Genomic DNA, 12,467 nt, shown 5'->3' with positions numbered 1-12,467 from the left:
ATAAAATTCTGAACTTTTAGATTTTTCTTAAAAAACAACTATCTGCCAGCAATCTGGTAAGTCAAGGACAAAATGAATATGGGGCTTAGTAAAGGCCACTCCCTTTAAAAAAAATCCACAAATTCTCTTCAATTATCTACATAACCAATAATCTATATTTTCTCCTTGACTGGTGTGTCAACTACTATATACCTCCTACAATTGTTTTATAGTGTTTAGAGTGAAGAACCACGTAACTGTACCTATGTCTCTATATATGTGCCCTTCGTGAAGAGTATGTATATCATGTTTATATATGGCTTCTTTTTTCTTTTTCTTACCTTCTGATTATTGTAGGCACTTAAGTTGATGACCCCTTCTCAGAATCCTGAATGGAAAGAAGGGTTTCATGCACAAAAGTCTACACTAAACCCCTAACAATACTGAATACTTTTTTCTGCTATCAGTTCTAAAAATATAATGAGATTTTTTTGTGTGTAAACTTCTATTTCATTTGAAACATTTTCTCACTTTCTTTTGGCCCTTTATCAGATATCCCCTAATATATATTAGAAAGAAACTGAAGAGATATCTCAGCTTTCCTAACATCTAAACCAAAGCTTGATTTCCTGAAATGGAATGAATACTCTTCACATATGAATTCAAAAGCCATAAAAAGTAGAGAAGAGAGAGAAAAGGGGGTAAAAACATCTTAGTACAAATGAAATCACATAAAAATATAACTTTATTGATGCTAACAACTTGAGGCAGTTTAGAGAACACTAGTTTACAGTGAGACAGAGAACACCATGCATCCCTGTGTGGGTATGTTTGGTTCTCCCAGGAAAAATGTGTTATAGGTTTTCTGTTGCCCTTAGTCCTACAGCTTCCACTAGAATAAACCCCTTTCCATAATGCTCCTTTGGATATATATATATATATATATATATATATATATATATATATATATGTGTGTGTGTGTGTAGTGTTACGGCCCAAGTACACCTGACTGACTCATAACATGTGAGGTTGATCAACAAGCTCAAGGAAAACATTTAAATTCTTTGTTCAGTTTCAAACCATTGTGGGAGGACAGGGATGACTTTAGGTGACTTGCACATACTGACCTTCTAGGGGCCAAGAAGAGTGTGCTCTTCTGAGGCCATTAGAGGCAATAATTCTGGATGCAGGTTCTTCAGGTCTTTTGTCTCCTAGAAATAAATAGTTTATAAATCAATAAAGGGGGAACACAATCTGCTAGTCCATTAGTTGATAAAAATGTCAATTATTCCCATGGTTTCATGATACAAAAAAGAGCTGGTAGAGGCAGCAGCCACCACCCACCACGTGATAATTATAAGATATAAAAGTCATTGTTATTAGATAAATCCGTGAAATGGTGAAGAGCAAGGGCTGAGATCTGGGGAACAGGGCTTTCCAATCGGGTACTATTTTGTATCCATTGAGTTTCTGACTCTCGGGGAGCAGGCTTACAGAGGTGTGTCTCCCATTGCGGCTGCGTGTGGATCTCTGCCCGGCTCTTGCTCCTAAGGTGACTCTCGCCTTCACAGTAGGTGACACAGCAGCGACAGGCTGCAGAAGGTTTTCCTCTGTGTTTAGACATTGTGCCCAAGGCAGGAGAGGCACCTGCAGCCCTCCCTGAGCTTTGGAGTTCTGGGGGCTCTTTCAAACGACTTCTTCGCCTTTGAACATGGTCCAGACTGATGTCAGACTGAGAAGAACAGCTCTCATTCCAGCCAGAGCTGGCACTCAGACTTCTCAGGGGAAGAGCTAACCGCAACGCCTTCCAGAATTTAGAGCCAGAATGTTTGGATTTTTCTCCTTTCCAGCTCACAAAAGACACAGACTCCTTCAGCTGCAGGATGCCTGGGTGTGGATGCTCAAGGGGACGATACTCAACCACAATGAGCTTGGTGGCAATGGAGTTCTGGCACATGACACCCAGTTTAAATTCCAGCATGCTGATGCTCTTTTCTGTCACATAGTCTGGGCTCAGGACAACAATCATCCTTCGGCTCCTCTGAATGAAGTCAAAAACTGCTTCCACCGTATCTACAGGAAAATGGAAGGATAGCATAATGCCTAGTGAAGACATATACACGTTTCAGCCCATCATTGTCTCTCCTACAAAGGACAAGCAATGAATAAATCTTCAAAGATGAGAAATTAACCACTTCTAAAACTAGAAACTCATTTCAGCTCTGTTTGTAAAATATTTCCTGGTTTGAAATATTCTTCACTATCACTGTTATCTGGTGGTACTAGATCAGCATCCCTAAATATTTGAAATATTGCAACTATTGTGATCTCACTGTATTTTATTCTCATACCTAGGTAAAATAACTTCAAGATTTTTACCTTATTACTCATTTGACATGGTATCAAGTCTGTTCCCTACTTTTAGCATTTCCCTTTGTATAATATTCAGTTTATTTATGTGTTTCTTAAGAATAGTATCTTGAACAGGACTGAACACAGTGATCCAGACATAATTTGATCCCTAAAGAGCAAAGTGAATTACCATCTTCTAAGATTCATACAGTTATAGCTGAGACCGGTTTGGCTCAATGGATAGAGCGTCGGCTTGGGGACTGAAGGGACCCGGGTTCGATTCCGGTCAAGGGCATGTACCTTGGTTGCGGGCAGATCCCCAGTAGGGGGTGTGCAAGAGGCAGCTGATCGATGACTCTCTCTCATCGATGTTTCTAACTCTCTATCTCTCTCCCTTCCTCTCTGTACAAAATCAATAAAAATATATTAAAAAAAAGATTCATACAGTTATATATCTTGATACTTAATATTTTTGATACATCAGATAGTCTTTAGTACAGACCTTGTTGTCAACCCAATTTCCTTTTTTAAAAATGTGTGTGTGTGAGTGTGTGTGTGTGTGTGTGTGTGGTTTAACAATAAATTAAAGGGGTAAGAACACTGACAATAGGTAAGAACCAGTCTTAATTAAGTTTTCTGGCAAAGCATTCAATTCTAATAGTTAGCGAGGTGGATTTGAACAGATCCCAATAGAAAAATTCTTGAGATAAATGCAATGCTTAACTCACTGTTAGATTTAAGAGCATAAACAATGTTATTTTCTGAAGGAAAGGAATTCCAAATATATAAATCACAGCCATTGACAACTCTGAAAACAGGTGGTACCGACATGTTGAGTACCTGTGTTAGGGGCCAGGGGTGAAATAATCATGGAGAGACATTTTAGTTTGTGAAGCTAAGCTTTAAAGTTTGCAGTGAAATTGATCATCATGAATTTGACAGGAACGAAGGAGCTATGGGGTTTTTTTTTGTTTTTTTTCCCCCCAGATTATTTCTTTTCAATTAGTGAATTTAACATGATTTTGAAGGGAAATTGGAATAGTAATTTTTAAGACCTTTGAACTGGATTTATCAAGAGAGCAGAGTGTTTTGAGAATTCTTGTTTCAATCTTGTAAGAAAAATCTATCACTTATCTTCAAAGGCCATGTGCACATGCAGGCATGTTTTGTAAACACCTTTGTTCTGTCTAGTTCTGCTCAGAATCTTATGTAGCCCACCTTTCATAAACCTGACACTATGAGAGTAGGATGTCTACTGCTTCTTCTCTATCTTGATAAATACAATATACCTTTAAAACAACATGGATAGTTCTTCATCACAAAAAACTTGTGCACTCCAATCGTGAGTGTATGTGCGTGCGTGCATGCGTGCGTTTGTGTGTGTGTGTGTGTGTCACACTTCAAAGTGGCCGCTGGGAATCCAACTGTTGAAAACAAAACAGTATCATAGATCCTCTAAAAGAGAAAGTGTGTGGCTTTTAAAAAATTATTATTATTACCTGAAAAGTGTGGGATTTCTGTTTGAAAGAGGGAAATACTAAAGAAATAGATATGCATGGTGATATTCCAGACTTTGAGGAATGGCTGTAGGCGATGCTTCTCAGGTGGGGGTTGGGCTATCTGTACCTAGATCTCTTCACAAGGTACTTTAAAAGAAGCTGTATCCTTTATGGCATCTTACAGTTTGTCAATACTTCCTGTCTGAGGATGCAAATTATTTTTATTTTAATGCTGAAGATTATTGGAGAGGAAGTTGTAAATTAGGTCTTTATTCTGTTTGGCTCAAAAAAAAAATTGTGTCTGTAGGATGATGAGATTGGCTTTTTGTGTGATAGTAGATTGGTTTTCAAATAATTTTCTGGACTAGAATTCGTCAAGGAAGAAGATTCCTGCTGGTAAAATTCATAGCCTCTCTGAAATTCCCCTACTATTAAACTAGGGCTGCAATTTTGTTCTTTGGCTAGGTTATAGGTGTATGAAACAGTAACAACTTTCTCTCTCTCTCTCTCTCTCTCTCTCTCTCTCTCTCTCTCTCTCTTTCTTAAAACTTGAAGTGTAATGAAATATGGGGTGAGGGACACCTAATTTAGAAGATAGATCTGAATTTAAATATTGATCTCTCCAATTATCTGTTTTTATCTTAATATCTTTAATTATGAATTTATCCATCTATAAAATACATAAAGTGAGACCATATTTGGAAAATTGTTAAACAAATTAAAGATACCAAAATGTAAATTTCTACCAAAAACAATATTAAAATAAGGTACGGACTGATGTTAATTGAATCTGAATCAATTTTTGATGGTAACTCTATAGAATCATCTTAGTATGTGAATTTATGAATCATAAATTTAAAAAATTATTTCTATTCAGTTTTAAATACAGGTGGATAAAGAATGTTATTGAAACACTTAATCTTCCTGTGGTGAACAAACTGTGGCTCGCGAGCCACATGCGGCTCTTTGGCCCCTTGAGTGTGGTTCTTTCACAAAATACCAAGGCCTGGGCGAATCTATTTTGAAGAAGTGGCATTAGAAGAAGTTTAAAAAATTTCAATCATTGTACTGTTGACATTTGGCTCTGTTGACTAACGAGTTTGCCAACCACTGTCCTAGCCCATTGTTAAAAGTACTTGCTATCTCTTGGGTAGAAACAGAGAAATAAGACAGGCTAATTGTTGAATAGTATCGTGTTGTGACTTTACTTGTGTCAAAGACCTACTGACAACAGTGAATGACTGAATAAAGTACTTGAGTGTTATTAACAAGGAATAACCAGGTAACTGCAATAACCAAACTACTAATACGGACACTGTTGTTATTGAAACTAGTCACCACTATGTCCTAGGAGATCATTTAATATGTCCAAGGTTGGAAGAAACTTCAGACTCATCATCACTTAATCTAATGAGGAAAGACCAAATATTATATGATTCATTAAGTTTCTGCTTGTACACCTCTAGTAATGGGGGCAAGGCCTCTCCAAAGATAGTGAAATATATTACTGTTCAATTCTGCTGTTAAGTCATTTCCCAATTGAGTAGAAGTCTGCTTCCATATAATCCCCATCCATTGATCCTAAGTCTTTAGAGATAGTTTTGAAAGTGAAAACATTTTCAGTAGAAAAATGTTTACTCATCTAACCAGTTTATTTATAAGAACTCAATAAATATCCTTAGAATAAGTGAATAGGAAAACAATTTATAATAAGAAGGCTTCCTTGTTTTTATGAATTTAATATTATTAACTCAAAAGAAAATACATTTCCAAATATTTATCTGATTTGAAATGCTATATAAATGAATTTTTGATTCATTCATGCAAGGTATCTTCTATTAACTAAGTTCATAGTATCAATTAACTTATTTCATTATAAAACAAGGGGTTGCATTAAAGTCTATAAAAGGTAAGATATTTCTATAAACTACCCAAGTTCAAAGTTGAACAAAAAATAACAGACTGTGTTTTGTTTTGGAAAAACTTCTTTCTCCCTCCTCCCTATTCCTCTCTTGCCTCTTTTTTTCCTGTATCTATGGCTATCTAAACATAGGCACACACACGCATACACACACATACACACACACACACCTAGAATATTAGTGTCATGCATTTTACTTAAGTAACTCTTTTATTCACATGTAAAAAAAATTCCTTGAGATGAAATTCCCTTTTTTCATATTTCTCTCAAAAGAGAAACCTAATTGTGTAATATATAATTTTTACATGTATCATTATTTTTATTCTCATTTATTAATGCCCAAATATGAAAAGAAAGACATAAAACACATGCACAAAATAAAATTCAAAGCTGAAAATAAATGGTTTATTTTTAAAATAAACAAATTTACAAATCAAATAAAAATGGAAAATACAAAAGTTTATGAATAAAATAAAAAGGTAATCTTAAAATCTTAAAACCTATGGAAAGAAAATGTATAATTAACAAGTGGAGTGATACTTTTAGCTCCCCAACACAGTGGAATGCTTATTTATTAGAATCCTGGAGAATCATCTAAGCTATAATACAGAACAGAATTAAATAAATTTTATACTATTGTGTAATTAGATATTCTACATCCTGGTCCTTTGTTAACTTGGGTGCAGAAGGTCTTTACATTCTATATCTGAAACCATTAAGGTTTTTTATAACCTTAGGGACACGTTTTATTTTGGTTTAACATGAGAATGAAAATTCTTCCTGCTCTCTAAATTATGATTCCCCAACTCATTTAAATATTCTGTATTAGGCATCTTGTGGGACATAAAAAACAAACAAAAAAATCTTGAAAAATTATCTTGGAATGAGACACATCATGGAAATTTGAGATGCTTTTAATTTTAGCATTTAGAAAAGCTCAGTACCAAAGATAAGAATATAAATAGGGGGGAAATGTCAAGATGCTTCTAGGGGCACAGAACAGCAGTTGGGATAAATATTAAATTCAAAAGTGCAAAAAGAATGCAGTATTGGCAAGAGAATTGACCCTTGGTGATGGGATTGCCCCCCCCCCTCCCCATTTACCTAAAGCTAATGCAAGAATTTGAAATACAAAGCTTATCTGGAGTCAAGTCTCCCTGGTTTTGTGAATGAAGGATTAATAGGAGGAGTAATTGTGGTTTTTAGCAAGAAAAGCATTAATAAGGCTAAAAATGTTAGATTCCAGAATGACTTCTAGAACAGTTTTATAGTAAAAAATCTATGCTTTTATTACTAAAATAACCAATGACTCCTCTATAAAGAAATCTGTTAAAGGACTTTAAAAATAAGAGATGGTTTTAGAATTGCTTAATAACACTCATACTACTGAATAAGGATTTCCTTAAATTATGAGTAATGGTGTTTCATAGGATACTCAGGCTCATTTATAGGCTTTTTCTCTTTTCTTTTTTTTTTATTACTCAATAGTCAAACAGAGATTTATTTCTCCAGTAGTTGAGCACTAAGATTCACATAGCTTAGTTGTTAAATATATGTGCCTCAAACATAGTAGATGATCAAATAATGCCAGATGATCAAATAATGCTATTGCTTAGCAGTGACCATGGAAGATCTGTGCACAACAGATTCCACTGAACCCAGCTCTAGCAGGAGTAAATTATGCACACTAATTTAGGAAAGGCAAGAACTAACAACAGCTACCACTTACAATCTGTGAAATCACAAATAATGTTAATTTGTAGAAAACACTAACACAAAAGCATTACATTAAAACCAATTTAAAAACTGGACAATAATTCCAGTAGCTTGTAGTACTGTGATAATAACTAAAGTAATATGAATATATATGTGTATATACATGTATGTATATGTATACATGAAAATATAATTCATGCAGGTATATATGCATATATAATTCATGTGTATCTATATGCAATTTAGATACACTTATGTATATAATTTTATGTGTATATATATATAAATATATGCACATATATATGTATTTATATTTTACTTGTAAACTCTAGACTAAGTTTTCACTTTTCCAAGTCTTAAAACAGTGAAACTTTACAAAAAAACAAACTAAAACAAGTTACATCGACAGTGATCTTTCAGCTTACTTGTTTGGAGTGAGTGAATAAAATAGGGACAATGAAGGCTTCAGTTAATGCTTTTAGAGTATTAATGCTAAAAGCAGCTCTCAAGGTCACTAAATTTGACTTCCACACTTTAAAATTAGAAGAAAGAAATAAGTGATGAGAAATCACTTTCATAATATTCACATTAATAAGGCTGATATTAAAATCACGGAAATTCATTTTCATGAGCATTCAGTAATATATACACTAGAGAGTAAAAAATCATGGAAATTCATTTTCACAGATATAGAACAGAGTAGGCCAAACACCCTACTCTGCTAATGCCCTCAAAGAAATTTGCCATTATCTCACTCTATTAGCACCATTAGGAAAAGCTTCCTATCAGACTGAACCAAATGTGGAACCACCTGTAAACTCCAGGTGTCCAATATAAGCAAATTACAGTAGAGAGGGAAGATGGAATGATAAACATGGGTTGACCTACAAATATTCAGAAGTTTACTATAATAAAAAATTTATATTTTTCAAACTGAAAAACATACCATCAATTACCTGAGATAGAGGACAGTTAAGGATATAATAGGAGAAAATGCAGGCAATTTTTAATCAATTATAAGAATATTCAAATCAATTATAAGAATAATTTTCAGTAATACTGCTTTGTATCATCCAAGTAGGTGTCAGTCTTACTGTGAAGGTTGTGGTACAGCAGAATGAGCAAAAGATATCCTTATCCAGCTAAAGTATATTTAGACACTGATTATCTTTTTAATAGATGAGAAATAATAAAAGAAGAAGAAAACTATACTTGGAAACTCATAATGACCCTATTAACAGATGACTTATCTTTAAGGGCTCTTTCGAACTATAGGCAAAGGCAGCCCTATAATGAGAGAGAGAGAGAGAGAGAGAGAGAGAGAGAGAGAGAGAGAGAGAGAGAGAGAGAGAGAGAGAGAGAGAGAGAGAGAGAGAAACATGGATAGAAGATGCAGAATAAAAAATTCACATCAGCCAAGTCTTTACCTGCAAAGAACATAGAGAACATAGTGTCATTGGACACTGGTAACAGACTGGTGGCATGATCATTCTAAATCTTAGTATTGCCTGAGGAAATACAACCAGTCACCCTAAATTTATCCCTATAGGGAGGCTTCCATAGAATTGTTTTCTGTCCACGAAACAATACATTGGGTGTCAAGAAGGTTTCTTCCTTCCTGGGGTACCCTGGGCTCTGTTTACCACTTTCATTGTCCCTTTCATACATTTTTCAAAGATGAATAGGAGAGACCCTGCTCTCCACTTCTAGACCACCTGGAACTTTTCTTCACTGGCATGGCCACCTGCAGCTGCTTCCAGAACCTGCCCTGTGGATACTTGGATTTCTCCCCTTTCCATTTAATGACCGTGAGCACCGTCTTAGCCCTCTTCAGCTCTTTCACCTTCGTCTCCTTTACAGCTTTGTACTGTACTAAAATGACGTTGATGTTTCCCCGAGAGGCCATGTTTTCTAGGCCAGCCTTGAGCTCCAGGAGGGCTTGGGTTCCCTGGAGCACGTAGTTGGGGCTTAGGACAACCAGGAGGCGTCTGCTTTTTTGAATGAAGCTCAAGGTCTCATCTGTGACAACTGGGAAAGAAAACACCATGGGGATTAGTGTTGGCCAAGAACTCCCCAAAAAGCATGGGGATGGAGGAGCAAAGGTTGGAAGCTTAGGGCATCAGCCTGAGAATGGAGTTGAAACTGCTGACCAAGAACACTTTGAACAACCTCATACTTAGATGCTTTCACACTGCTCACTAAATGCCACTCTCCTCAGGAAGAATAGAAACTATACGCACACATTCCAACCCCAAAAGAATTCCACACAGAACTGAAGACAATGTGCTTCCATGATGTTGGTTTTTAAAAGTATTAGTTGGGACATCAAGGAATATAATGGTGGTACTGAAAAATTTTTTTCAAGCCATGTGGCATGTTGTGTCCTATCCAAAGCAGCTCCTGAGCCTTCTCCCCACAGATATCCATGCATCAACCTTCCAGAGTCCATGAGCATTCAGTAATATATACACGAGAGAAAAAAAATCATGGAAATTCATCTTCACAGATATATAACAGCAAGAGCAAGAATCTTCATTTTTTTTTAAAGGTCCCTCTCTATTATCAAACACACCCCAACTAGAATGTCATTCCAATAAAAACTTTAAAAAACATCTAGCCAATGTAATGGCATTTTGGCTGGCATCACACCCCCCCACCCCCCCGCCCCAGCCCCAGCTCAGCTTTCTATTCTACTTTCTGCTCAGGGGCTAAATTAATCCCTGGATCTTTCTGCTTCAACTCCTATCATTATGAGGAAGCCATGTGTTTCAGCAGCTGCTGGCTGATCTGTCTGCCTTCACACCAGGCAAATGCTTTCTTCAGGTCAGAGAAGAAGGGAGAGCAAGAAAATGGAAATGCACCTTTAATTTTATTTTGTTGTCAGGGGCTTTGAGAAGTTCCTGTCACTAAATTCTTGAGAATAATCCAACTTGAGCTTGCTTACCAAAGACAGTATAACTCTTTACCTGGGGTTTAGATAGGAGTCAACTCCAGGGAAGGCACTAGTGTTGTGGAAAACTATTTCGTGACTTACCATATTTTCCTAAGCCATCATTTTATTCCTTAATCTTCATAGAAAAAGAGGCAGTGGGGGGAAACTTTCTATTAAAATAGCATGAACAACCTGGAGGAGAATCTAGGAATAAGCAATTGTCTTTTCCAAGTAGTGTTGCTGGAGGCGGACCATGCGTAGGCATGGTGAGAGGCCCACAGGCAAAGATGTCTCAAAAAGAAGAGCAGGGAAAACATGAATGGTTACCAGGATCAACCATCAAAGCAGGATGCAAGAGTAACTACGTAGAACTTGAATTCTTCAAAGAACTATCAACCCCTATTGGAGGGTCTTACGTTGTTCTTATACTGTGAATCTTTGTATAATTTTTTTACACAATAGATAAATATTTGTTGAACAGCTGCACTGCATAAATGAACAAATGGGAGAGTAAATGATTTAGAATTTTAAGTCTTAAAATGAGTGGAATTTATCCTGTAACCATATAATCAAGCCCTCACTTTCTGGCAAAATTATACTAAGAGAGATGTCTACTGCAGAACACAAGCAAGATGGACTTTTGGGTGATGATTTAGGAGATAAGTGATCCAGCTATTTCAACATGAGAATAAACAAGTCTGTTCTGTATGAGGCTTAAATTGAGGCTATTCACAATTATCCATATGACATTAAACAAAAACAAACATGTGAAGTGGTTAATGTAAACAGTATTTTTTAGGGGGAGAAAATTAGTTTGTTGTACTGAATGTTAGAGACATGGCATACATTCTAACAGTACAAATATAAATAGTGGGTTTATGGATGCCATTATGTATTTATAAAACAGACTCAAATGAACCATCACCTTGTATGTTACTGGGTGGACCTGAAAATTAGAGATCTACTTTTATGTTAAAACATTCAGCAATTGAAGTTTCTTTTTTTTTTTAACCTACTAGAATACATCAGACTTTTGTAAAATTTTAAACTATCTGAAACATATAAGCTGATGGGAAGGAAGAAACTGACCCAAGGGAAAGGAGAATTTGAGTGGTGATGATTTGCTGGAAAACAAAAGTGAGGACAAGGAAATTAGCAAATGCCAAAGGGAAATATTCTAATTATTATCAGTGAGTAATATAAAGAAAAATTCCATGCACTCTATTTTGCAATGCAGTTTTTTGTTAAATTGGGTAAACCTTAGTCTTTATAAAACTGTTTAAACTCAGTCTTTGTAGAAAACTTCTGGGAAAATTAATGCAGACTAGCTAAAAACTTAAATGTGAGTAAAAAGAATGTTTAAACCTATGACATTTTATAGACCTCCAATCCACTATGCATCCAAACTTTTCTGAATTCAAGTTTTTAAAGCTTAGAAGGGGGGGTATTTTATACCATAAACTGCATTTGAATAGTCTACATCTTGTGATGAAGTTTATTCCTAGAGATTCTCTTTGCCTACTACAGGACACAATTGGACATTAAAAGTCCAAAATGCCAACATAAAGCTCATAGTGCCAAAATTATCATCCATGATCTATAGCTAATGATCCCCTTTGGCTTGTAGGGCAGCACCACTTATACTCATCTGAATACCTACTTCCCCCAGGCAGACTGTCTCTGTCAAAGATGCACAGCTTATATCCAAATTCATTCTCCAAAACTCCACGGAGGGTCAGCAATACAAATTCTTCTTCTTCAGCATTCCTTGCATATGATACATAAATATCATATTCCTTCCCATCTAGAAAAAAGAACACAGATACAATAAAAATTAGGAAAGTTTTCTTAAATCCAACTTTTGCAAATTAGGCATTCTCATTTTTTTTACATGTATGAATTATCTGACAAATTTCAGTGTGATTTTTTTTTCTAGGTAAAATGGTTATTTTAAGGTGTAATTAATAAGTTTTATCTGATGTGTCTTCTACTCTCCTCTTACTGAGTTCAGTTTCTATGGTGGACAATCAGTGAGACTTGGCTCATTCAATTGTGAATTAACAGAACC

The 12,467-nt window shown here is 35.6% G+C and overlaps 1 protein-coding gene across 4 annotated transcripts in view; it reads right to left on the bottom strand.

Moving 5' to 3' along the window:
• Window positions 1-706: 706 nt before the first annotated feature.
• Window positions 707-12,467, bottom strand: part of IL1RAP (interleukin 1 receptor accessory protein) — a 155,517-nt gene continuing 143,756 nt past the window's right edge. For 2 of the 4 annotated variants that reach the window (XM_084872577.1, XM_084872578.1), the window contains exons 10-11: window positions 12,060-12,203; window positions 707-2,052 (exon numbers count right to left, since the gene is read on the bottom strand). In XM_084872577.1, coding sequence (XP_084728703.1) covers window positions 1,334-2,052; window positions 12,060-12,203 — 863 coding nt within the window. In that variant the 3' untranslated portion in view covers window positions 707-1,333. Of the gene's footprint in view, window positions 2,053-6,134; window positions 9,496-12,059; window positions 12,204-12,467 lie in introns of those variants that run through there. The other 2 variants (XM_084872579.1, XM_084872580.1) reach the window with 2 other exon arrangements.

This window comes from Pipistrellus hanaki (assembly GCF_964339955.1).
Source record: "Pipistrellus hanaki genome assembly, chromosome: 2".
In the NCBI taxonomy this organism is placed as follows: domain Eukaryota; kingdom Metazoa; phylum Chordata; class Mammalia; order Chiroptera; family Vespertilionidae; genus Pipistrellus; species Pipistrellus hanaki.
The sequence above is the reverse complement of the archived record's forward strand: the minus strand, read 5'-3'. Positions and strand labels throughout refer to the sequence as shown.